Genomic DNA, 27,354 nt, shown 5'->3' with positions numbered 1-27,354 from the left:
TATAAAAGACACCTGTCCACAACCTCAAACAGTCACACTCCAAACTCCACTATGGCCAAGACCAAAGAGCTGTCAAAGGACACCAGAAACAAAATTGTAGACCTGCACCAGGCTGGGAAGACTGAATCTGCAATTGGTAAAAAGCTTGGTTTGAAGAAATCACCTATGAGGGCAATTATTAGGAAATGGAAGACATACAAGACCACTGATAATCTCCCTCGATCTGGGGCTCCACGCAAGATCTCACCCCGTGGGGTCAAAATGATCACAAGAACGGTGAGCAAAAATCCCAGAACCACACGGGGGGACCTAGTGAATGACCTGCAGAGAGCTGGGACCAAAGTAACAAAGCCTACCATCAGTAACACACTACGCCGCCAGGGACTCAAATCCTGCAGTGCGAGACGTGTCCCCCTGCTTAAGCCAGTACATGTCCAGGCCCGTCTGAAGTTTGCTAGAGTGCATTTGGATGATCCAGAAGAGGATTGGGAGAATGTCATATGGTCAGATGAAACCAAAATATAACTTTTTGTGTTTGGAGGACAAAGAATGCTGAGTTGCATCCAAAGAACACCATACCTACTGTGAAGCATGGGGGTGGAAACATCATGCTTTGGGGCTGTTTTTCTGCAAAGGGACCAGGACGACCGATCCGTGTAAAGGAAAGAATGAATGTATCGTGAGATTTTGAGTGAAAACCTCCTTCCATCAGCAAGGGCATTGAAGATGAAACGTGGCTGGGTCTTTCAGCATGACAATGATCCCAAACACACCGCCCGGGCAACGAAGGAGTGGCTTCGTAAGAAGCATTTCAAGGTCCTGGAGTGGCCTAGCCAGTCTCCAGATCTCAACCCCATAGAAAATCTTTGGAGGGAGTTGAAAGTCCGTGTTGCCCAGCGACAGCCCCAAAACATCACTGCTCTAGAGGAGATCTGCATGGAGGAATGGGCCAAAATACCAGCAACAGTGTGTGAAAACCTTGTGAAGACTTACAGAAAACGTTTGACCTGTGTCATTGCCAACAAAGGGTATATAACAAAGTATTGAGAAACTTTTGTTATTGACCAAATACTTATTTTCCACCATAATTTGCAAATAAATTCATTAAAAATCCTATAATGTGATTTTCTGGATTTTTTTTCTCATTTTGTCTGTCATAGTTGACGTGTACCTATGATGAAAATTACAGGCCTCATCTTTTTAAGTGGGAGAACTTGCACAATTGGTGGCTGACTAAATACAAGCTAAAATCAAGCTTTATTCATACAGCACATTTCAGACATGGAATGCAATGTGCTTTACAAAAAAAAAAAAAAAGCTGAAATATTTACTACACAACAAATATAAGATAAAATAAAAGAATGACGCAAACTGAACAACTAAAAAAGCATCCCAAGGAAAAGCAAAGCTAAAAAGGTGTGTTTTAAGATCTATTTTAAGTATGTCCACAGTTTTGGCCCCCCTCAGGTTCTCTGGCAGGCTATTCCAGAGGCTGAGGGCATAATAACTAAAGGCTGCCTCTCCATGCCTCTTGGTCCTAGGCTTTGGGATAGTTAAAAGACCAGTGCCAGAGGACCTGAGGGACCTACTGGGTACATAACTTAACTTAAAAGCATTTGTGACATCTATTGGGGTGCACAATCGTGGATTGATTTAAAAACCAATAGAATAATCTTAAAATTAATTCTAAAACTCACAGGAAGCCAGTGCACAGACCTTAAAACCCATGTAATGTGTGCTCTCCCTCTGGTCTTGGTCAGTACCAGTGCTGCAGCATTCTGTATGTTTTGCAGTTGACCAATGGCTTTCTTGGGTAGACCAGACAGGAGAGCATTACAGTAGTCAAGCCTGCTTGTAATAAAAGCATGGATGAGTCTCTCTGTATAAGCCTGAGAGAGAAACGGCCACAACTTGGCAATGTTCCTCAGGTGGTAAAAAGCTATTTTGGTCACATTGCTAATGTGTGAATCGAAATATAGTTCAGAATCTAAAATAACACCTAGGTTTTTTACCTGGTGTTTTATCTTTATTGCCTGTGAATTAAAATGTGCGGCTATATTCTCTCTCTGTGCTTTGGCTCCAACAATAAGTACCTCAGTATTTAAATCACTAATACAGTCTAATAATTTATCCGTGGCACTGAAATCCTCTGGTGACACAGAAATGTAAAGTTGTGTATCGTCTGCGTAGCAGTGAAAATCAATGCTGTGCTTTCTGATAAACCAAATAGTACCGGACCCAAAATCGAACCTTGTGGAACGCCACATGTGATATGTATTTTCTCTGAGTTATGTTCACCAAGGGTGACAAAAAATATCTTGACCGGTTAAATAGGTCCTAAACTGAGGCCAACCCACCTCCCCAGTTTTCTTTAGGACATCATAGTCAACAGTGTTGATTGCAGCACTTAAATCTAAGAGTACAAGGACAGAGAGCTGTTTGGCATCTGTGTTGGTTCTAAGATCATTTACCACGTTAAATAAGGCTGTCTCTGTGCTGTGGTTTGGCACGAAAACCAGATTAGAATTTTTCAAAAATACAGTTGGCACTTAAAAAAACATTTAGCTGTTTGAACACCAATTTCTCCAGAATTTTGCTTAAGAATGGAAGGTTGGAGATGAGCCAAAAATTGCTAAGAGCTGAAAAAAATAGATTACTTTTCTTCAGAAGGGTTTCACCATAGCAGTTTTTAGTGCAGTGGGGAAAGTGCCTGTGAACAGGGAGTGATTAACAATAGCTTACACTTCTTCAGATATGCAATTAAAAACTGTTTTAAGCAAGCACATGGACTTGCAAGGTGCACATTGTTATATTAGCAGAACACTGCTTCTATGGTATTATGTAAAGGGTTGTTTATTCTACATGAACCTGTTACTACATTTGAAAGTTATAAAAAAAACTTAGTTTAGAATATCTACATCAATTGCATTCTTCTCATATTACTCTGTAGGCTATTGACTTTTCTCCGGCATCTCATCATACAACCGCCTGTAGTTATTGAACTCAACCTGCAGGAGGTTTGTTTGTTGTGATTGAGTCAGGGGAAACAGTTTCGGGCAAGGTTCTGACAGATGAAGAAAGAAGAAACACCCATATCAAACCACACCCCCAAGCCAACTGATGTTTGTTTGGCTTCTGTTATGGCCGCCAGCATTTCTTGAGGAGCAAGCCAAAAAATGAGGCCAAATCAGTGGGTGCAGTTCCTCTTTTAAAAAAAACCGCACCTCAAACTTGTATTTCAAACAGACTTGCTATTTACTCATAGAGGAACATGTCATCCTCCTGAGCAGGTTGAGCTGGCCAATCAGCAGTTTAATCGCATGAATAGTTTTAATGACCGGTATATGCCCACACCATTATGTTGTTGGGGTACGCCCACACCATTACAACACAGAGAAGCTGCTTTTTAACATAGTTAATTAAACATTTTCGGAGGGAAAACTAATTCACTCATATTGTAATTAATTATAAGTAATATTTCATAGAAATCTGGAAAAACTGGACAGTTACTTTTAATGAACTGTGTACACCTCAATGTCTTATATGTATAGACATAAAAACGGAACTCTACATTGTTTGTGTTCATAGGCAAATATAGGTAATTAAATAAATAGAATAGTGTGTTGTTTTGAGTCTCAAATAGGTTTCACAGTCTTACTTTATAAAGGCACGCGGAATGGGCGGGGCTTGGGAGACAGGCGGTTCTACCTAGCTCTGGGCTGTTCTGTAGTCTCAAAAGGGAAAGTGCCCTCGTCAGAACTTAAAATGACGAGTCAACCCTGCCGCTACTGATTTCATCTGGACCATAATGAATGCTAATTGTTATGTAGTGTTTGGTACAGTGCCTTGCAAAAGTATTCATCCCCCTTTTGGCGTTTTTCCTATTTTGTTGCATTACAACCTGTAATTTAAATGGATTTTTATTTGGATTTCATGTAATGGACATACAGAACATAGTCCAAATTGGTGAAGTGAAATGAAAAAATTAACTTGTTTCAAATAATTCTAAAAAATAAATAACAGAAAAGTGGTGCGTGCATATGTATTCACCCCCTTTGCTATGAAGCCCCTAAATAAGATCTGGTGCAACCAATTACCTTCAGAAGTCATTGAATTAGTTAAATAAAGTCCACCTGTGTGCAATCTTAGTGTCACATGATCTCAGTATATATACACACCTGTTCTGAAAGGCCCCAGAGTCTGCAACACCACTAAGCAAGGGGCACCACCAAGCAAGCGGCACCATGAAGACCAATGAGCTCTCCAAACAGTTCAGGGACAAAGTTGTGGAGAAGTACAGATCAGGGTTGGGTTATGAAAAAATATCTGAAACTTTGAACATCCCACGGAGCACCATTAAATCTATTATAAAAAAATTGAAAGAATATGGCACCACAACAAACCTGCCAAGAGAGAACCGCCCACAAAAACTCACGGACCAGGCAAGGAGGGCATTAATCAGAGGCAACAAAGACACCAAAGATAACCCTGAAGGAGCTGCAAAGCTCCACAGCGGAGATTGGAGTATCTGTCCATAGGACCACTTTAAGCCATACACTCCGCAGAGCTGGGCTTTACAGAAGAGTGGCCAGAAAAAAGCCATTGCTTAAAGAAAAAAAATAAGCAAACACGTTTGGTGTTCGCCAAAAGGCATGTGGGAGACTCCCCAAACATATGGAAGAAGGTACTCTGGTCAGATGAGACTAAAATTGAGCTTTTTGGCCATCAAGGAAAACGCTATGTCTGGTGCAAACCCAACACCTCTCATCACCCCGAGAACACCATCCCCCACAGTGAAGCATGGTGGTGGCAGCATCATGCTGTGGGATGTTTTTCATTGGCAGGGACTGGGAAACTGGTCAGAATTGAAGGAATGATGGATGGCGCTAAATACAGGGACATTCTTGAGGGAAACCTGTTTCAGTCTTCCAGAGATTTGAGACTGGGACGGAGGTTCACCTTCCAGCAGGACAATGACCCTAAGCATACAGCTAAAGCAACAATCGAGTGGTTTAAGGGGAAACATTGAAATGTCTTGGAATGGCCTAGTCAAAGCCCAGACCTCAATCCAATTGAGAATCTTTGGTATGACTTAAAGATTGCTGTACACCAGCGGAACCCATCCAACTTGAAGGAGCTGGAGCAGTTTTGCCTTGAAGAATGGGCAAGAATCCCAGTGGCTTGATGTGCCAAGCTTATGGAGACATACCCCAAGAGACTTGCAGCTGTGATTGGGGGGTTAATAGTTATGCACACTCAAGTTCAGTTTGTCTTATTTCTTGTTTGTTTAACACAAAAAAAAATGTTGCATCTTCAAAGTGGTAGGAATGTTGTGTAAATCAAATGATACAAACCCCCCCAAAAAATCTATTTTAATTCCAGGTTGTAAGGCAACAAAATAGGAAAAATGCTAAGGGGGGTGAATACTTTCGCAAGCCACTGTAAATATTTGGAAGTTGAAAGAGAAAAGTAAACGTGCATATTTCACCATGACAGCGTCATAACTTCCCCTTCCTACCTTGACTCCTTCCTAAGGTAAGTTCACCTTCTTTGACTGCATTCCTTGTTGTTTTTCTCCTTTACATTGCTTTTGTTTTGTGTTAGTTTTAGGCTGATATGGTCAAAGTTACTAAATCAGAGAAAACAAATCACATTTATGCAACATTCATATTCATAGCTTCATTCAATCATAAGCATATTCCTAGGTTACTGGAAACCCGAAGTTGAATTGCATAGAATTCTAGGTATGGCAGAAATTAGCGTTTTCACCAGTTGCTGACAGGTGTATAAAATCGAGCACCCAGCCATGCAATCTCCATAGACAAACATTGGCAGTAGAATGGCCTTACTGAAGAGCTCAGTGACTTTCAACGTGGCACCGTCATAGGATGCCACCTTTCCAACAAGTCAGTTGTCAAATGTCTGCCCTGCTAGAGCTGCCCTGTCAACTGTAAGTGCTGATCTCCATTATAAAAAGCATCTAGACATTATCTCACATTTCATTTAGACTAAAATTTAGTTTTCAACAGTGGAGATTTGTATAAACCTTGCTGTCTGTCATTTGCAACATTGTTTCAATATTCAAATTCGATCTCCAGCTGTCCCATAGTAATGAACGTGTAGGGGTTGGGAGTCGGGACGACACAGACAGGCAGGCAGCATCTGTCCTCGGTTACAACACTCACTACCGAGTTCCAAACTGCCTCTGGAAGCAATGTCAGCACAAGAACTGTTCGTCAAGAGCTTCATGAAATGGGTTTTCATGGCCGAGCAGCCGCACACAAGCCTAAGTTCACCATTTGCAATGCCAAGTGTTACGTTTGTTCCTTGTATAATGACTAACCGGGGCGTAGGTTTTTACTACTTTTAATAAACAGATACTTCAACTAGCAATCCCCTTGTGGAGCCATGCAAGGCATACTTCAACTCCCCCACCCTCGCATAGCTTGCTGGGTAACGTAGTCTTAATGTTATTAACACATAACAACACATCTTCCTTCCTTTAAAAGAAAACTACTTTTTCTCTGTAACTAAACGTCACATATCAAATCTCACATTTGTTTTCTCAACCTGCATAACATGCAATTTTCAGTAACATATTTCTTTCCCTTTTATACATGTTTTTTTTTTTTACATCGCTCTCATCACTTAAGAGGCAATACACATATTTTGAGTGTTTGTTTTTTCAACTAAATGCAGTCTCTGTCCAACAATACTCTATTGTGACTCTATTTGTTTTCACATAAACAAAAACATTCAGACCAGGTGCCCATTTGTGTTTTTGTTGTTGCAATTCTCAATTAGCCTTTCAGGGGCTCTGACAGTCATTTTTGGTCGTTCTGCTGAAGTCCTTACTGAAGCAGTTGGACAGCGTTCGTTGTCAGTCAGGGTGTTCTGACTGAATTGTCCATTGCTAAAGGCATTTGACGCTTCAGCAGTATCCTCCTGATGATCCTCAATCCCTTGAGTGAATGGCTGAAGCCTTAGATCCACTCCGTTTCGTCTCAGTTGTGATCCATGCTCCGTTTGGATCTCATAGGATCGCGGTGCAACTTCTCTCTGCACGCACCCTGCTGCATCCAGGTTCCTGTAGTGATGTCTCGGAGTCGTACATGATCTCCAGGTTTCAGTTCAGGTAAGTGTCTTGCACTTTTGTCGTGTCGCTGTGTTTGTCTTTCTGTTTTTCCTTTGCGAGTTTGACTTTGTGAGCACCTCTCGGTATTAGCAAGACCTCATGGATGGGTAGGTTGGTTCTGATGCGACATCCCATCAACATTTGTGCAGGTGAAAGTCCGTTCTGCAGCGGTGCGCTGCGGTAGATCATCAGATTTTTTAGGAAGTCCTCCTTTCCATCATGTGCCTTTTTCATCAGACCTTTGACAATTTTGTCTGAACTCTCTGCTAAGCTGTTGGACCTTGGGTAGTTGGGGCTGGAGGTGTTGTGTCGGAATCCCCAGTCGTTAGCGAACGATCGGAATTCAGAACCTGAGAACTGCAGGCCATTATTGGAGTACAGTTCAGATGCAACCCCATGTCTTGCGAAGACTGATTTCAGGTAGGTGATTACAGCTTTGCTGAAGGTAGATGGCAGTGTTGCTACTTCAGGGTAGTTTGAGTAGTAGTCGGTAACAACAATGTGACTTTTGCCATTGCAGTCAAAAAGGTCAACTCCAACTTTGTAGAAGGGTCGGTTGGGTACTGGATGAGGCATTAAATCAAATCAAATTTTATTGGTCACATGCGCCGAATACAACAGGTGCAGACATTACAGTGAAATGCTTACTTACAGCCCTTAACCAACAGTGCATTTATTTTTAACAAAAAAAGTAAAAATAAAACAACAACAAAAAAAGTGTTGAGAAAAAAAGAGCAGAAGTAAAATAAAATAACAGTAGGGAGGTTATATATACAGGGGGGTACCGGTGCAGAGTCAATGTGCGGGGGCACCGGCTAGTTGAAGTAATATGTACATGTGGGTAGAGTTAAAGTGACTATGCATAAATAATTAACAGAGTAGCAGCAGCGTAAAAAGGATGGTCCGGGTAGCCATGATTAGCTGTTCAGGAGTCTTATGGATTGGGGGTAGAAGCTGTTGAGAAGTATTTTGGACCTAGACTTGGCACTCCGGTACCGCTTGCCGTGCGGTAGCAGGGAGAACAGTCTATGACTAGGGTGGCTGGAGTCTTTGACAATTTTGAGGGCCTTCCTTTGACACCGCCTGGTATAGAGGTCCTGGATGGCAGGAAGCTTGGCCCCAGTGATGTACTGGGCCGTACGCACTACCCTCTGTAGTGCCTTGCGGTCGGAGGCCAAGCAGGTGCCATACCAGGCGGTGATGCAACCAGTCAGGATGCTCTCGATGGTGCAGCTGTATAATTTTTTGAGGATCTGAGGACCCATGCCAAATCTTTTCAGTCTCCTGAGGGGGAATAGGCTTTGTCGTGCCCTCTTCACGACTGTCTTGGTGTGTTTGGACCATGATAGTTCGTTGGTGATGTGGACACCAAGGAACTTGAAGCTCTCAACCTGTTCCACTACAGCCCCGTCGATGAGAATGGGGGCGTGCTCAGTCCTCTTTTTTTTCCTGTAGTCCACAATCATCTCCTTTGTCTTGGTCACGTTGAGGGAGAGGTTGTTGTCCTGGCACCACACGGCCAGGTCTCTGACCTCCTCCCTATAGGCTGTCTCATCGTTGTCGGTGATCAGGCCTACCACTGTTGTGTCGTCGGCAAACTTAATGATGGTGTTAGAGTCGTGCCTGGTCATGCAGTCATGGGTGAACAGAGAGTACAGGAGGGGACTGAGCACGCACCCCTGAGGGGCCCCCGTGTTGAGGATCAGTGTGGCAGATGTGTTGTTACCTACCCTTACCACCTGGGGGCGGCCCGTCAGGAAGTCCAGGATCCAGTTGCAGAGGGAGGTGTTTAGTCCCAGGATCCTTAGCTTAGTGATGAGCTTAGAGGGCACTATGGTGTTGAATGCTGAGCTGTAGTCAATGAATAGCATTCTCACGTAGGTGTTCCTCTTGTCCAGGTGGGAAAGGGCAGTGTGGAGTGCAATAGAGATTGCATCATCTGTGGAACTGTTGGGGCGGTATGCAAATTGGAGTGGGTCTAGGGTTTCTGGGATAATGCTGTTGATGTGAGCCATGACCAGCCTTTCAAAGCACTTCATAGCTACAGACGTCAGCTCTGCTTGCTGTTTTAGCCTGTAGGTCAAACACAGTTCCCATGAAGCAGTGGTCTGGCTGATTTCCTGGTTCATTCTTGGCCAGTACATTACTTCTCGTGCTCGTCATTGCATTTTTCCTCACCCAAGTGGCCCTCGTGTATTTTCTGTAGCATTTATTTGCGTAGTGTCATGGGAATGACAATCTTGTTGCCTTTGAACACAATGTCATCCACGACGGTGAGCTCTGCTCTGCACATCCAGTAATCCTGTATTCTCCTTGGACAGTTGTTTTTCTGTGCAGGCCATCCTATCAGTATTGTTTCTTTCAACTCTGTCATTGTTTGGTCAGCTGCGGTCTCTCTTTTGATCTGCTCCATTCTCTCAGAAGACACAAGAAGTGATACAACGATCATGTCGACGTAGGCCTGAATCTCAGTGTTTTTCTGTGTGTCGGCGCTCTCTTTCCTGTCGACTGCTCGAGAAAGAGTGTTGGCTGCGAAAATTTACTTTCCCAGCGTGTAGATCAACTTCACATCATACTTTTTCAGTCTGATCAACATTGTCTGGATTCTCATTGGACAATCATTCAGTGGCTTAGACATGATTGACACCAATGGTTTGTGGTCAGTTTCTACTTGGAAGGCTTGTCCGTAGACGTATTGGTGAAACCTTTCGCACGCGTATGTGCTCGCCAGTAGTACTTTCTCTATTTGTGCATACCTTGTTGACGCATAAGCGACAAGTTGCCATGTGTCGTCATGCTGTTGCAGAAGAACTGCTCCCAGGCCAAACTGTGATGTGTCTGCAGAAATCCTTGTGCTTTTCTCTGGATCATAGAACCTGAGCACTGGCTCTTCTGTGATTGTCTTCTTCAGGTTTTTGATGCCGTTTTCCTGCTCATGGGACCATTCCCATTCGTTTTTCTGTTCCAGAAGACATCCGAGTAATTTTGTCATTAGTACATATTTTGTGTTCTCCAGGTAAACATCAGTGACCCTCAAACACGTCCTTGTACTCAGCCAGTAGTGATTCTTGGTCATTTTCAGTGTTATGTCACTCTTTTCACCAAATTGAGCTTTTCACATGCACTGATTCCTAGGATAGGCTGTACACTCTTTTCCATGATCAGCAGATGTGCTTTGAACTGTTTTCCTTTGTGCTGTAAAGTTACTATGCAGCTTCCATTGACTGGTACGTTCTCCCCAGTATAACCAGTAACCTTGTTTTCCACAGGATGTATTTTGCTCTTCATTTTCAGTGTTTTGTAGTCATCCAGCGACAACAGGTTTACCTGAGCTCCAGTATCAAGCTTGAATGGTATTATAGGTTAATTCACAGTCAATGGCACAATCCATTCAGCTTTTACTGCATTGCATATTTCCACAGAATCAACAAAGAATTCTTCAGTCTCCTCTTTGACTGTGTGAACCTTTTCTTTGTAGCCTCAGCCTTGCAGCATTTTGAGAAATGATGATTTTCCCAAAGTTGTTACACGATTTTCCATATGTAGGGCAATTTTTTGGCTTGTGGATAACTCCACATTTTCAAATTCACACGTTTTGCTCATTGTGTTCAGCTCAGCCAAGTACTGGTCAAAACGGACTCCCTGTTTCTGATCATGAGAGAGAAACTTGTATCTCTCAAACGTGATGTTCTGGCTTGGTACAAAGTACTCCTCAGATTTAGCCATGAGCACAGTCAATGTCAAGTTTGCCTCATCTATCTGAAAGCTATTGTAAATGTCCAATGCATCCTCTCCGATAACATGCAGAAAAATGGAATCTCCCCCTGCTCGACTGGCTGCTAGGTAGATATTGAATCTCTGCTTGAAACGTTTCCAATTGTCAGTTAGATTGCCTGTTACCTGCATAGGAGTAGGAGGACTAAGCCTATCCATGACGGGAAACACTCGGGGAACAGGTACAGTTTCAATTTCTCATACTTCGGTAAATTGCTCATCAACTTGCTCGTCAACAGATTCCAATGCAGCCCCGTTCTCGCTGCTGTCACTCTCGCTGCTGCGGCTCGTTGGCATCGCTCTTGCTAGTTAGCATCTTCGACTACTCACGTCACTTGACTTGTGGTAGAATGTTCAATTTTCGTCGCGGAAATTTGCAGAGTTACTCCTTTCTTTTCTCTGTCTCGTCATAGCGACTACCAATCTGACACCATGTTACGTTTGTTCCTTGTATAATGACAAACCGGGGCGTAGGTTTAACTACTTTTAATAAACTGATACTTCAGCTAGCAATCCCCTTGTGGAGCAAGAAATACTTCAACTCCCCCACCCTTGCATAGCTTGCTGGGTAACGTAGTCTTAATGTTAATACACAACACACCAAGCGTCAGCTGGAGTGGTGTAAAGCTTGCCGCCATTCGACTCTGGAGCAGTGGAAACGCGTTCTCTGGAGTGATGAATCATGCTTGACCATCTGGCAGTCTGACTGATAAATCTGGGTTTGGCGGATGCCAGGAGAACGCTACCTGCCCCAATGCATAGTGCCAACTGTAAAGTTTGGTGGAGGAGGAATACTGGTCTGGGGCTGTTTATCATAGTTCGGGCTAGGCCCTTTAGTTCCAGTGAAGGGAAATCTTAATGTTACAGCATACAATGACATTCTAAACGATTCTGTGCTTCCAACTTTGGGGAAGGCCCTTTCCTGTTTCAGCATGACAATGCCCCCGTGCACAAAGCGAGTTCCATACAGAAATGGTTTGTCGAGATCGGTGTGGAAGAACTTGACTGGCCTACACAGAGCCCTGACCTCAACCCCATCGAACACCTTTGGGATGAATTGGAACGCCGACTGCAAGCCAGGCCTAGTCGCCCAACATCAGTGCCCGACCTCACTAATGCTCTTGTGGCTGAATGGAAATTTGTACATCGCTCTGGATAAGAGCGTCTGCTAAATGACTTAAATGTAAATGTAAGTCCCCGCAGCAATGTTCCAACATCTAGTGGAAAGCCTTCCCAGAAGAGTGGAGGCTGTTATAGCAGCAAAGGGGGGACCAACTCCATGTGGTCCTCTGTAGCTCAATTGGTAGAGCATGGCGCTTGTAACGCCAGGGTAGTGGGTTCGATCCCCGGGACCACCCATACGTAAAAATGTATGCACGCATGACTGTAAGTCGCTTTGGATAAAAGCATCTGCTAAATGGCATATTATATTATATTATTATATATTAATACCCATGATTTTGGAATGAGATGTTCGACGACCAGATGCCCACATACTTTTGGTCATGTAGTGTATCTGAGATGAGTGGATAAATAGAACATTGTTTTCTCCCTTGTGGATATACTCCTTTAAACTGAGGCATTTTAACTTGGAGCTTTTAGCACTACCAAGGGACTTCAGTATAAAGGACGCTGACTTGGACTCGAATGCTAGGGACTTGGGACTCGAGGTTTAGTGATTTGACTACATCACTGCCCAGAGGGGTCTGAGATGAAGACAACTCTGACAGATCGGTCCATGGGCAAAGAATATCTGTGTCTGAAATGGTGCACTATCACAGCTGTCAAACTCATTCTAAAGAGGAGGAGTGTCTGTGGGATGTCCCAAGGATCCCGTTTAGACTTGTCCATAGTGACACCTGTTATTCTTGTAGTGCAGGGATGTGTTTTTGTCCTAACTCAGCCCCCTTCGTGCACATGGCAAAGTTTAACCACATGAGACAACTCCGTGCTGACTGACAGGTCCAGTTTTGGCAAATACTACATGCATTTTTAGGTTGGGCCCTAATTTATGTGCTTTCTGTCACCTGGAGCTGCATGGCAAATGGTCCGGGAACACAAGAAAAGCATAAAGGACAATGCCAAAGGACTAGTCAGCCCTTCCACCTCTGAGAGGCCAACATGTAAATCTCTCTGTTACAGTATCCAGAGGACTGACTAATGAATGTGATAGAATAATACTATAGTATCCATGTATGGTATCTATCTGAAACTTGTTCACTGAGGATAACTCTGATGCTATCTACAGTGCATTTGGAAAGTATTCTGACCCCTTGACTTTTTCCACATTTTGTTACGTTACAGCCTTATTCTACAATGGATTAAATTGTTTTTTCCCCCCCTCATCAATCTACACACAATACCCCATAATGACAAAGCAAAAACAGGTTTTTAGAAAATGTTGCAAATGTATTCAAAATAAAAAACTGAAATAACATTTACATAAGTATTCAGACCCTTTACTCAGTACTTTGTTGAAGCACCTTTGGCAGCGATTACAGCCTCGAGTCTTCTTGGGTATTACATTTACAGTTTAGTCATTTAGCAGACGCTCTTATCCAGAGCGACTTACAGTTAGTGAGTGCATACATTTTCATACTGCCCCCCTGTGGGAAACAAACCCACAACCCTGGCGTGGCAAGCGCCATGCTCTACCAACTGAGCTACAGGGGACTATGCTACAAGCTTGGCACACCTGTATTTGGGGAGTTTCTCCCATTCTTCTCTGCAGATCCTCTCAAGCTCTGTCAGGTTGGATGGGGAGCGTCGCTGCACAGCTATTTTCAGGTCTCTCCAGAGATGTTCGATTGTGTTCAAGTCCAGGCTCTGGCTGGGCCACTTATGGACATTCAGAGACTTGTCCTGAAGCCACTCCTGCGTTGTCTTGGCTGTGTGCTTAGGGTCGTTGTCTTGTTGGAAGGTGAACCTTTGCCCCAGTCTGAGGTCCTGAGCGCTCTGGAGCAGGTTTTCATCAAGGATCTCTCTGTACTTTGCTCCGTTCATCTTTCCTTCGATCCTGACTAGTCTCCCAGTCCCTGCCTCTGAAAAACATGATGCCACCACCATGCTAAACTGTAGGGATGGTGCCAGGTTTCCTCCAGACGTGACGCTTGGCATTCAGACCAAAGAGTTTCATCACATCAGAGAATCTTGTTTCTCATGGTCTGAGAGTCCTTTAGGTGCAACATATCGAATGCACTGTATATATGTATGTATGATCTCTGTGGTAACTTGTATATCTGTACAGGGTTAACTCTAAATTACTCTATGCAAAGGGTTTTTAATATCCTCTCAGGAATTCTGTGTTATTTACATTGGTCTCATCCACCACACAAGCCTTTAGATGCTGTAACACCCTGTGGAGATTGGGCCTTGGTGGTCAGGTTATTGTAAACTTGGTATCGTTTGATTGATCAATGGTGGTTGGTTTTGGGTTGAAAGAGTTACACCTTCAATGTGATACATTTAATTAAATGTCTTTGTTCTCTCTTATCCTGTCTCCAATCCATGGAGGAAGGTTGTATGACCATTCTCATTTCCTAGGCCTCTAGGCATCTCTTTGTTCATGCTTTGTCTTGTAAGTTAACCTTAGAATCTATATGCTTGGAATAATGCCTTGTAATGCTTGTAAAGCTTTATGCCTTGTATGATTAAATATCTGCCTTTGATATAGACAATTATCAAACCAATTCCTGCTAGTCAACTCATTGCCTAATGCTTGCTTGTATATTTTAATTATCTTTATGGAGTCAGAAACATTTTAATAGGCTAATTGCTTAGTTTTATTATGAGTCGCATGTGAGATATATATAAAATATTACTTCACTACACACTCTACAACCAGTCCCATTCCTATTCAACAGGAGAACTAAAACACTGGTGAAATAACACATACAGTGTTTATATTTGCGGTAGTAATAAGTGCACCAAGTGACAGAGAAGAGCGGAAGACATATTACTCTGTAACATAAAATCCTTGAAGTGCAAAATCCAAACCAAATGATATTTTGAACGACCTGAGTCAAAGCAACTGTTCTGAATAACCTGAACTAGCTCATGAAAATTACCTCCACTTTTGCAAAACATAACTCTGCAAACTGAACATACTGCAGGCATTCCGTGTAGAGGTTTTTTCCCTTTGGGGATTATTGTGGATCTGAAGTTAAGATTACGACTCAGAGCTCACTACAAACCAGTGAACACTGTGGACTGGGCTCCCTTGACAAACAGTATAGTCTTTGTTTTAGAGCAGAGATACTTATGGTGACATTATCCTAACCGTTACTGTTCAGTGTTCGAGGTCAGAGATCAAGGAAAGAAAAGGCTGAGGCTGATTGACTGCTGGTGGGCATGAGGTCGCACCTGGGAGTTGTATCACTGTTGTCCTCGAGACAGAGTAGCGGTGTGTTTGTAGGGGTAAAGCTCTCCGTTTCAACACTCAAACGTTCCCTCCCGTCTCTATTTTCCGCCTCAGGCTGCATGTCTCCATTCCTCTCTGTAAGGGTTGATGGGCACACAGACTTCCCTCTGGTCACCAGCTCCATGCCACTGAACAAAGAGAGTCTGCCCCCACAGGGCTGCTCGGTCTGGGGGTCCATGACTCGGATGGGGTCCCTCTCTGTCTGGAGCTCTGGGTCTTTAACTGTAAGATCTGAGGTGAGCTGGGTCTCACCAGTCCTGAACCCAGTCTGACTTTCCACAAATTCTTCATCCTGAGTAGCAGACCTCTCCTCCTCATCATCATGGTTGTCATTTAGTAACCTCTCAGATGTATCTCTTTGGGCCCAGCCCAGGTCAGGTAGGGGAGGGGGGTGAGTTCGACTCCCACGTAAGGGCTCAGGGTCCCTCACTCTGTGACGGTTAAGGACCGTGATGTCACATGGGTGTGTTGGCAGTAGAAGTGCAAGACTTGTGAGAGTAGGGGGCTTTTTTTCAGAGGAGGAGGAAAGAACACTACTGGCTGCTGCTACATTACGTCTGGCACCACTGATTGGCTGGCCCATCAGAGCCTCAAACTGACGAAGGATCTGGAAGGCAAAACCATTCTTCTTTACAATGCAAAACTAAATATGTGCTCAGTCAACCATCATCGTAGATCATCATCTTAGATTTTAACACCAAGGCTACTCCCATGCTCCCTCTCTGGTGTTACCTTATTTAATATTATAAAAGGTAATAACTAGATTGTTATTATGTGTTACCTTGGTGGCCTTGTTGGCTACAGCCCCTGGGGGTCCCTCACTCAGATGGGCCAGCCTCCTCTGGGTCGCCCCGAAGATTTGCTCCAGAGACAGCAGATCAGAGATCATGAGACAGGCCACAGCACACAGAGCCCTCTGGGGGGACGAGGGAAACAGCACATTCACACACATTTGATGTTTGAGATTTTATGTTTATTTTTTCAAGAAAAACCTGGTCAAAATAGCAGCATATTCCAACAGTCAATTGACTGTACCATCTGGACAATTTGTGACGGGTCATGCAGTCTGCGAGAGAGCAACTCCACCACCACCTCACAGTTCAGAGTGGAACACCTGGGGACAGAGGAGAGGGAATTAAAACATATCCAAAAAACACTGGACAAAAATCAAGGTGAAGGTAGAGAGGAATAAAGGTTGAATGTTCTAATAAGATGCAATCTATTGGTCGGTACTAACTCCTTGATGAAGTGCTGGCTCTCCTTTCTGGACAGGAAGACCTTGGAGCCCTTAGTCATTCTGCTGATTAGTGCCATCTCCTGGCCACAGTCCCCTAACTGCATGGCCTCCACCCTGACAGAGAAAGATGGATATAGGAAGAAAAAAGGAGACTCGGCATGGTTGACTCATTTCGTATTTTGACGGTGAAGACTTACTATATCATTTAATATTTTTTTGGACTCACCGTTCTGAAAGGTCCCCGGAGCTCTCCCTACTGGCTCCCGATTGGCTCCCGGTGCCACACGACTTGCTGCTCCCACCCCCCGAGGCCTGGCTGTGGTCAACGTTCCCCTGAGAGGAGTTGTGGGGGGAGCTATGGCCACTGTCAATCTCCTCCCAGCCCCCACCCACCTGCCCTGGACACCACTGGGAAACTGAGAGGTGGAAGAGAGAGAAGGAACTGGCCATATGTAATAACAGCCTAATGATCTAACCGCAATATAACAGCCAATTTAAAAACACCAACAAACCTCTCTCACCTTTGGGTCTGTGAGGAGGCACAGTGTAGGCACATGCTGGCACTGCCACCTCTACAGGGCCTGAGGGTGCCACCACCGCCCGGTAGTGGTTGTCATGGAGACGGATACCCTGTAGTTCCGTCGGGGGCAGGACGGCACTGGCCACAAACTCAGTAGCCTTGTGGATCTTGTCCATCAGGGTCTCGCCACCTGCCGGAAACAGAAAGCAATATAAGAGACAGACAGGACATGGATTTGACTGGGTGCATTTGAAATGTATTCGAAAAGGGCCACTGAGCCACATGAAACCAAAATGGCGGCCTTGTCGCTATCACCTACTTGTTATCTTCTTCCCTGGGCAGTATCCAAACCCCTGCATTCTGGATCCATGGGCAGACTCCGACCCGATGCCTGGAAGGAAAGAGCGAACCTAGACCTTAGCAATCAAAGACAACCATTGTCCCTTTCTCCACTCTCTCTTCCGATCCACTCCCTCTTCCCCCCGTCTCTTCCTCTCCCTCACTCCTCCCTGCTTCATCTCTTCTCCTCCATCCTCCCTCCATTTTTCTTCCTCAATCTCTCTGTCAGGAGGATTGGGTTAACTTGATTGTAATCAATTCAGTAGCCAGAGGTCTGTCATTAGTAGCAGTATTAGGGCAGAGATAGTGTGTGCCCCAGGGCTCGGTTCTAGGCCCTCTCCTCTTCTCTAAATACACCAAGTCACTCGGCTCCGTCATATCCTCACATGGTGTCTCCTATCATTGCTATGCGAATGACACTCAACTACGTTTCTCTTTCTTCCCTTCTGACACCCAGGTGGAGACACGCATCTCTGCGTGCCTAGCAGATATCTCAGCTTGGATGTCGGCCCACCACCTCAAGCTCAACAAGAAGGAGCTGCTCTTCCTCCCGGGGAAGGCCTGCCCGCTCCAAGTCCTCTCTATCACGGTTGACAACTCAAACGGTGTTCCCCTCCCAGAGTGCAAAGAACCTTGGCGTGACCCCTGGACAACACCCTGTCATTCTCTGCAAACATCAAAGCAGTGACTTGCTCCTGCAGGTTCATGCTCTACAACATCTATAGAGTACGACCCTACCTCACACAGGAAGTGGCGCAGGTCCTAATCCAGGCACTTGTCATCTCCCGTCTGCACTACTGCAACTCGCTATTGGCTGGGCTCCCCGCTTGTGCCATCAAACCCCTGCAAATTATCCGCAACGCTGCAGCCTGCCTGGTATTCAATCTTCCCAAGTTCTCCCATGTCATCCCGCTCCTCCGCAGACTCCACTGGCTTCCAGTCAAAGCCTGCATCCACTACAAGACCATGGTACTTGCCTACGGAGCAGCAAGAGGAACTGCCCCTCCCTACCTTCAGGCTATGTTCAGACCCTAAACCCTAGCAATTCGTTCTGCCACCTCTGGTCTCTTGGCCCTCCCACCCCTACGGGAGGGCAGCTCCAGCTCAGCCCAGTCCAAGCTCTTCTCTGTCCTGGCATCCCAATGGTGGAACCATTGTCCCTACCCATCTTCCAAAAACATCTGAAACCCTACCTCTTCAAAGAGCATCTTAACTAATCCCACAGCACCCCCCTCGCACCACCTCCTCACCTCCTCACCCCCCCACTTGACTTTTTTATCCCCCTTACTAGCTCTGACCTTGCTGATAGCTACAGTGGGGAGGAAAATAATTTAGTCAGCCACCAATTGTGCAAGTTCTCCCACTTAAAAAGATGAGAGAGGCCTGTATTTTCATCATAGGTACATGTCAACTATGACAGACAAATTGAGGAGAAAAAAATCCAGAAAATCACATTGTAGGATTTTTAATGAATTTATTTGCAAATTATGGTGGAAAATAAGTATTTGGTCACCTACAAACAAGCAAGATTTCTGGCTCTCACAGACCTGTAACTTCTTCTTTAAGAGGCTCCTCTGTCCTCCACTCATTACCTGTATTAATGGCACCTGTTTGAACTTGTTATCAGTATAAAAGACACCTGTCCACAACCTCAAACAGTCACACTCCAAACTCCACTATGGCCAAGACCAAAGAGCTGTCAAAGGACACCAGAAACAAAATTGTAGACCTGCACCAGGCTGGGAAGACTGAATCTGCAATAGGTAAGCAGCTTGGTTTGAAGAAATCAACTGTGGGAGCAATTATTAGGAAATGGAAGACATACAAGACCACTGATAATCTCCCTCGATCTGGGGCTCCATGCAAGATCTCACCCCGTGGGGTCAAAATGATCACAAGAACGGTGAGCAAAAATCCCAGAACCACACGGGGGGACCTAGTGAATGACCTGCAGAGAGCTGGGACCAAAGTAACAAAGCCTACCATCAGTAACACACTACGCCGCCAGGGACTCAAATCCTGCAGTGCCAGACGTGTCCCCCTGCTTAAGCCAGTACATGTCCAGGCCCGTCTGAAGTTTGCTAGAGTGCATTTGGATGATCCAGAAGAGGATTGGGAGAATGTCATATGGTCAGATGAAACCAAAATAGAACTTTTTGGTAAAAACTCAACTCGTCGTGTTTGGAGGACAAAGAATGCTGAGTTGCATCCAAAGAACACCATACCTACTGTGAAGCATGGGGGTGGAAACATCATGCTTTGGGGCTGTTTTTCTGCAAAGGGACCAGGACGACTGATCCGTGTAAAGGAAAGAATGAATGGGGCCATGTATCGTGAGATTTTGAGTGAAAACCTCCTTCCATCAGCAAGGGCATTGAAGATGAAACGTGGCTGGGTCTTTCAGCATGACAATGATCCCAAACACACCGCCCGGGCAACGAAGGAGTGGCTTCGTAAGAAGCATTTCAAGGTCCTGGAGTGGCCTAGCCAGTCTCCAGATCTCAACCCCATAGAAAATCTTTGGAGGGAGTTGAAAGTCTGTGTTGCCCAGCGACAGCCCCAAAACATCACTGCTCTAGAGGAGATCTGCATGGAGGAATGGGCCAAAATACCAGCAACAGTGTGTGAAAACCTTGTGAAGACTTACAGAAAACGTTTGACCTGTGTCATTGCCAACAAAGGGTATATAAAAAAGTATTGAGAAACTTTTGTTATTGACCAAATACTTATTTTCCACCATAATTTGCAAATAAATTCATTAAAAATCCTACAATGTGATTTTCTGGAAAAAAAATCTCATTTTGTCTGTCATAGTTGACGTGTACCTATGATGAAAATTACAGGCCTCTCTCATCTTTTTAAGTGGGAGAACTTGCACAATTGGTGGCTGACTAAATACTTTTTTCCCCACTGTACTTTATTGAGGAAAAATGTACTTACTATGACTGAGATGTGTGGTTGTCCCACCTAGCTATCTTAAGGTGAATGCACTAACTGTAAATCACTCTGGATAAGAGCATCTGCTAAATGACTAACATGTAAATGTAAGGTAGACATGCAGAACATGCAATAACAACAATATAATGTACTCACCCATGTTGGGCATGGCTAGTTGGCATGGAGACAAGCTGCTCTGGGGAGAGGCTGTGTCTGTGAAAAGTAACCTGGCTATATCCTGGAGACAGATAAACACAGGATTAGCATTGTGTGTGTGTGTGAGATACAAAGAGGGATAGTGATTGGCTTAGACATTCTCTATCATTCTCTTGGCTCACCTGTGCTGTGGCCCTCACTTTCTGATACAGAGCAGTGCCATGGATGGGGTCAGGGGGACCACTGTAAACTGAAGGGAAAAATGCAGATTCAGTATAACACTCTCTGAAATCCTGCTGTCATAAAGAGACAGATGAAATGGAGACAGTGAGATGTGTTAGTGGTCATATCATCATCGGCATGTTCATCTCACCTGAGGCCTGCTGGATGAAGGTGGAATTCCGTCTAAGTTCCGTCAGCAAGTGAGGTGATCCGTGGCCACAGAGATGGACGAAGATCTTCAGAACCTGGAAGGACAAAAACGATAGAAAGGGAATAGGGATAAGGCACAGGAGGAACAAATTAATAGATTACATCATTTATGGTGAAGATGAGCTGCATTCTTCTACATGATTCCTCTTCAGCCTCAGTTAACAAACCATGGTCAAATTCAGTGTTTGGGGGCTTCTTAATGCAGGTGAAAGCCTGCTAACCTGGCTAGCTGAGCTCACCTTTATTTTGACATGGCAGGATTCTACCTGCAGCCTCTCCAACAGGTACTCCAACAGGCACTGACCACACCCAGTGGACTCCTGGGAGATTTCTGCAGGGCCAGGACGGTAAAGGATGCAAACTGTATGGTCTTTGGGTTGACATTGAAAAGAGGTGAATCTTGCGAAATGAACTTTCATATCAGAACAGTGTATCATCATACAGTGGGAGGTGATGGGGTTAAAAGGATACTTCCGATTTCTTCAAAGAGGTAGCCAGGACAAGGCGATTCATCATCTGCTGTTGCTTTCATCAGAGTGGGAACCTGTGAGGGAGAGAGATCATCAGGCATGGATTGGCCAACAGGTATACCCCAGAATAGAACATTTAGCAAGTATTGCCGTCATGTCATATCATCATTTTTGGCTTTATAACAAACAGGGTGGGTCCAGTGTGATATACTGTGGGAAGAAATAATATCAACGGACTGTAGAGCTCAAGTCTGGTACAAGTCTAGTCTGATGATGACATACGACATATGATGACCACTAAGCTACCTTAGTGGTTAAGAGCGTTGTGCCAGTCTTATGGTGTGCTAGAATCCTAACGTTAGCTAGGCTGCTGTGATTGTACAGTAAACAGTGGTTCGTAATGGGCTATACAAAACGATTTACTGTACCCCTAAAACGTGACATATACACATTATATCAAAATGTTATTTGCACGTTTTTATATTTGTAAATACCACCTACTTTTTGAAGGAAAGCCAGTCGTTCCATGAATGCTGCCATGATTTTGAAATCTTGACTAGACGCTGCGTGTCTCTTCTTCTTCTTTGAGGTTTATTGGCAGACTACACTCATTAGGTGTATTGTGCCACCTACTGTACGGGGTGGTAAATCATATAATATTCAAATATGTTTTGAATTAACAATGACCAAAAACACTAACCAAATTCACGCTACTACCCTGAATTTCAAACCCAAGAACTGTACTCCTTCAGTCGGATTTATATGTCTATTCAGATTCCTACACACGCTCAGGAAGCTGGGAGGGGGGGACCTCTTAATTCAGTACTCCCTGTAACATTTCGGCTGTAAAGTTCAGGAAATCCAGAAATCTATTGGCTGCCTTCACAATGATGTCTAGCTTCTTTTATTTTGTATTAGTTTGTCTAGTGCAATTTATAACTTGCTCTATAAACGCAACAAAGTCCACACCGCTCGCATTACATGCTGACCACACCGCACCGGTCGCATGCGCGAGCGTTGAAAAATTAATGTTTACATACATGTTATTCAATCATTGCACCCACACTGCTCGCGCGCTTCTACGAGCGTCTGCGTGGCCAGGAGCTAAAATATAACTCGGTTCTATTTGTGACGCTCAACGCGCTGCAAGTCCTGCCTCTCCCATCTCCTCATTGGTTTTTAGGAGCATATACCCACGTGGGTGATTGAAAGATGAACTGAGGTCCACACTCCAGTCCAGTTGATTGTGTTAATGCACCTTAAAGTTGGTTGCCAACCGCTATATAAAGTCCAAAAAAGAAGAAGAAGAAGAAGCCTGAAGGGAGTGGCGAGCTCAGGAGAGTGAGCGTAACAAGTGCCCATCGATGGTGGTTGGAAGAGCGCGCTTATTTGAAATGGAAAGGCGTTGTGGTAGCTATTGATAAAGAAGAACATCAAGATGCGCTCTGTGGGATGCACTGTTGAGCGTTACATCCTGAGGGGTTCGTGCTGATTGTACGGAGATTGTGACAGCTGGTTAAATGGCTTCCCTTGAGAAGGCAAGAACAAGATGTATGTCAGGAGAAGCGCTGTATTATCATAAGGAGACATATACTTGGAATACGGAGGAGGAATGGAGGGAAAAAGAGGCAGAGGAGGTCTAAGAGAGAGGGGGAGGAAGAGGGTGAGATTGAGTCTGTAAAAAATGGTGAAAAAAGGGAGATGGTTTGTTAAAGAAGAATGGTAGAAAGTATAAGCAGAGTGAGCTGAAGACAGTAGGTGAAATGGAAGTGAATGAGGGTGAAGTATCGGAGGTGGTAGGTGTGGTGAAGTTCTTGGAGTCCAAGAGTCAGGATAAAGATGAGTCTGTGACAGTAGGAGTTAAGTTTTAGGAAAAGTTGGAACCTTGTCTTTTGGCTGATCCATTTGTCGTTTCAGGGTGGGTGAAAACAGAGTTGGGTGCTGTGGAATTGATGAGGGTAACCAGAAGTGGTTTTGTAATAATTGTTTGTGTTTCTGCTCGTCAGATGGAGCAGGTGCTCCGCGTTAAATGAACGGGGGCAAGAGATGTTAATTGTTTTCCGCTCAAGAAAAGGGTGCCATTAAAAGGAGTGATTACTGGGGTAGCAGTAAATGTAAAAGTTGACCAACTGAAGGGGAAGATTCCCGGTGTTTGTGATGCTCGTCGTTTGGGGCGACACAGACAGGGTGGCGTGAGTGGTGAAACAGAAGAGTCATTGTCTGTTCTTTTGAGTTTTGATGTTGAGTCTTTGCCCGACAAAGTGATGTTAGGAAATATAAGTTATCCTGTAAGAGCTTTTGTGCCGAATACATTACGTTGTTACAGGTGTCAAGCTTATCGGCATGTGGCAGCAGTGTGTAGGAGGGAGGTTCCTAGGTGTGAGAAGTGTGCAGAAGGGCATGAGACAAAGGAATGTGTAGCATTGGGGAAAGTAGTGGTAGGTGCTAATTGTAGGGGTGCCCATGGGGCTGGGGATCAGAAATGTCCCGTGCGAGAGAGGCAGGTTGAGGTTTCCAGGGTTAGAGTAGTGCAGAAGTTGTCATATGCTGAGGCAGTGAAGAAAGTAGAGGAAGATGGGTCAAGGGGGAGGGATCCTGAGAGGAGTGGTGTGTGTAGTAGATCTGTACCAGTACAGAGGGATAGGCCCAGTGCTGGAAAAAGTACTCAATTGTCATACTTGAGTAAAAGTAAAGATACCTTAATAGAAAATGACTCAAGTAAAAGTCACCCAGTAAAATACTACTTGAGTAAAAGTATAAAAGTATTTGGTTTTAAATATACTTAAGTATCAAAAGTAAATGGAATTGCTCAAATGTACTTAAGTATCAAAAGTAAAAGTATAAATCATTTCAAATTCCTTATATTAAGCAAACCAGACGGCACCATTTTGAAATTATTTTTTGATTGACTGATAGCCAGGGGCACACTCCAACACTCAGACATAATTTACAAACGAAGCATTTGTGTTTAGTTAGTCCGCCAGATCAGAGGCAGTAGGGATGACCAGGGATGTTCTCTTGTGTGTGAATTGGACCATTTTGCTGTGAAAATGTAATGAGTACTTTTGGGTGTCAGGAAAAATGTATGTAGTAAAAACGACATAATTTTCTTTAGGAATGTAGTGAAGTAAAAGTAGCCCAAAATATAAATAGTAAAGTACAGATACCCAAAAAAACTACTTAAGTAGTACTTTAAAGTATTTTTACTTAAGTACTTTACACCACTGGATAGGCCAACAAGTGATATATGTTTCAGTAAGATTGGATTTTTAGCATTTATAGCAATGGTTATCAACTGTAATGCAGGGATGGAACGTAAGTTGCAGAAAATTGAGGTTGTGGTGGCAGCTGCAGAGAGGTATTTGGGTGTGCAAGACTTGACATCAGAAGAGTTACAGGTTGTGTTAAGTGGTGGTGTCCCATCCTTTCAGGTTGTTGGCCTGAGGTAAGACTAAATAGATTAAAATAGTGGAGTATGATATCATTTTAATTGGTTTAGTGTAGTGTTAGATTGTAGGGTATTTTTTTTATTTTTATTTTTTTCAAGCAAAGTATAAGGGAGTTGTACTCCAGTCTACTACGTGGCGGTAATGCAACATTTATTGGATGCCAACCGCCGTTAAACCTCATCGAAGAAGAAGCCTGAAGGAGGAGAGATTACTAGAAACTAACTCGGTTCACCGTTTTATCTGTGGATTGACTGTCAGAGTAGAGGACCTTGTGTATTTCTGGTAAAATAACCCAATGTTTATATCCCAGGACAAATTATCTAGCAACAGCAACTGCCATGAATGTTGAATGCTTTTCGACCCGTCCCCAAATGAAAATAGTTGGTTCAGAGTTCGTTTTGATATTTCAATTTGCGCGTCCTGAGGAGGTGTGGATGGACAAAATCAACATGCGCGCGCCGGTCTAGTAGCGTGTGTGTCGGGATCCTTCTCCTGCATGACGTTCACTGCAGACTGTGGGATATCCACTACCATCTCATCTCTACTCGCTCCAGCTATTTTCACTGCCTCCACATAGGAGACCTGCTGGATAGCCCTGATCGTAGCTACTGCGACATCCTTCGTCCTTACAGGGCACTCCGGGAACTCTGGAACGTCATTCCCATCACAATTACAGGAACATGCGTCTGCACGTCTCTTCCTCGGGACAGACATTGGAAGGCGGGGCCTATAATGACAGGTAGCCAATCAAACAACCATGGGTAGGACTCATACGATACCATTGGTCCAATACTTTTGCGTTAGTGTAACCATTGGCGAATAAAAAATAACAATCCATTTTCCCCGTAGATTAATTTGCAAATTAACAAATCACGTTCGTAGATTACATGCGAGTCATCTCTTGATTCAGGGTCAACAACGAACATGTCGCTGTCCATTGTCTGGATAATCCAATGGTTTGAGTAGATATTTTCCTACGAGTGCCTCTTATTTCTATGATACTTCACTAATCTAGTACAAGAGCTAATGCTAAAGCATTAGATTGTTATTAAATTGACTGTGCTCGTTGTTTTTCCACCGTCAAAGAGTATTGATCAAGTGTCCACCTCTGCTGCTGCTCACTCAATTAATCATGTCGGGGACAAAAGTGTGGACTCGCAGTGGGGAAGAGGATGAGACGGTTCCCAGAGCTGTTTGCCCAGTGTTCTGGTGAAATGCGTAGCTACCAAAGAAATCTTACACATATATGGGCACTGTTAGCCATACATGATACAAAAGCATGAAGCCAAGTTAAATTGTCATTCTGCCAATGTGAGAACTTGTCCAAGTGTTTCCCCTACCATTGTATAACTGGGGCGGCCTGCCAAGGAATTTGGCTTGTGGCCCTGGATGATGCTTTGGGGGCCTCTGTCCCTCACTAAGAAAAACAATCAAGGGGAAACACTGCCTTGAACAATATATGTATATATTCTAACCAGTGCAATCATCCTCCAATATAAATGTAATCTAAATACGGACTTCTGAATATCATATGTCCTCAGGCTGCAGCTTATGGGAAGTGTGTGACAGCTACTACCACAGGCAGACAGGAGCTGAGAAAGGACCTGTGTGTTAAAGAGTTTGATGCTCTGAAGACTTGCTTCGTTACAGCAGTGAGTGGCATATTACAGGTGTTCCATAATTATACATTTTGTCTGTCATTGATGTATCAATTCAATTGACTTGATCATCTTATTGTCTTGCAGGCCAAGAAGGGAGTGAAGTAGACCATTCTGCCCAACACATCTCTGCTGGACATAGGTTGGATCTTCAACATAACCAGGGAACCAAACAGAAGGAAACAGAACGGAATAAGGAGGGATTTACATGAATTTGTCCAATAGAAACTCTGTTACATTGTAAAACATTTTCGGTTTGCAGTCTGCACTAATGATTACACCCCAGGCAATGGACCCAATGTCCCCCATGTTCCATGAACATCAAGTAGTACTGTATCAGTAATGTGAAGGCAGGTGCTGAAAGCTATCTTGACTAGTCCCACAAGTTTAAGTTTGACCTGCTGGTTCCAGGGGTAATGCCAGCACGGTGTTTGGACACTCATTAATAGTACGTCAAGGTCATACCGTTTGACTATGTAGCCCGCTACCGAAGACTTGCAGGACAGTGTATTTATAATGTAATGTCTAAATGTGTGAATAAATTAATTTTGGTGTAAGGGGCTCTTTGGTTAATGTACAGAACAAACATTTCAACAAGCAGTTGACAACCAAAACTTTTGACATATTTTCAGAAATATAATGAGTTGACCGAGACTTAAATAACTTATTCTAAAGAAGTCATGAGCAGTTCTGAAGCCACTGTCGATGTCCTCCCTCTGTGAAGTCCATTTCATTCACTGTCCTTATGGTAGCCACAGCACAGGGCACCATTGTAGAAGTCCAAGTCCACTGTTTTTAAATACTACAAGAATAGAGAGCGAGAGATG

At 44.0% G+C, this 27,354-nt stretch overlaps 2 protein-coding genes across 2 annotated transcripts in view; one reads left to right on the top strand and one right to left on the bottom strand.

Moving 5' to 3' along the window:
• LOC311100351 (putative nuclease HARBI1) overlaps positions 1-27,354 on the top strand; it is a 1,214,110-nt gene that overhangs the window by 1,151,975 nt on the left and 34,781 nt on the right. The window lies entirely within an intron of this gene.
• LOC311100341 (AP-4 complex accessory subunit Tepsin-like) lies at positions 13,309-21,979 on the bottom strand. Its single transcript, XM_084141230.1, has 13 exons — positions 21,922-21,979; positions 21,422-21,494; positions 21,190-21,281; positions 20,892-20,985; positions 20,701-20,768; positions 20,519-20,600; positions 17,406-17,477; positions 17,088-17,276; positions 16,793-16,982; positions 16,567-16,680; positions 16,365-16,443; positions 16,111-16,245; positions 13,309-15,936 (listed from the first exon to the last, which is right to left on the bottom strand). Exons 1-13 carry the CDS (start codon positions 21,958-21,960, stop codon positions 15,211-15,213), a joined length of 1,953 nt encoding a protein of 650 aa, XP_083997356.1. The 5' UTR covers positions 21,961-21,979; the 3' UTR covers positions 13,309-15,210.

The sequence above is a fragment of the Coregonus lavaretus genome (genome assembly GCF_964263955.1).
Source record: "Coregonus lavaretus genome assembly, chromosome: 25".
NCBI classification, from domain to species: domain Eukaryota; kingdom Metazoa; phylum Chordata; class Actinopteri; order Salmoniformes; family Salmonidae; genus Coregonus; species Coregonus lavaretus.
The sequence above is the reverse complement of the archived record's forward strand: the minus strand, read 5'-3'. Positions and strand labels throughout refer to the sequence as shown.

Bases quoted from the DNA above. Each gene is read 5' to 3' on its own strand.
- LOC311100341 (XM_084141230.1), bottom strand. From the start codon at position 21,960: ATGGCAGCATTCATGGAACGACTGGCTTTCCTTCAAAAA. The intron at 21,495-21,921 runs GTAGGTGGTATT...TCTCCCTCACAG, and splicing joins GACTGGCTTTCCTTCAAAAA to GTTCCCACTCTGATGAAAGC. The intron at 20,769-20,891 runs GTGAGATGAACA...TTTTCCCTTCAG, and splicing joins CTTCATCCAGCAGGCCTCAG to TTTACAGTGGTCCCCCTGAC.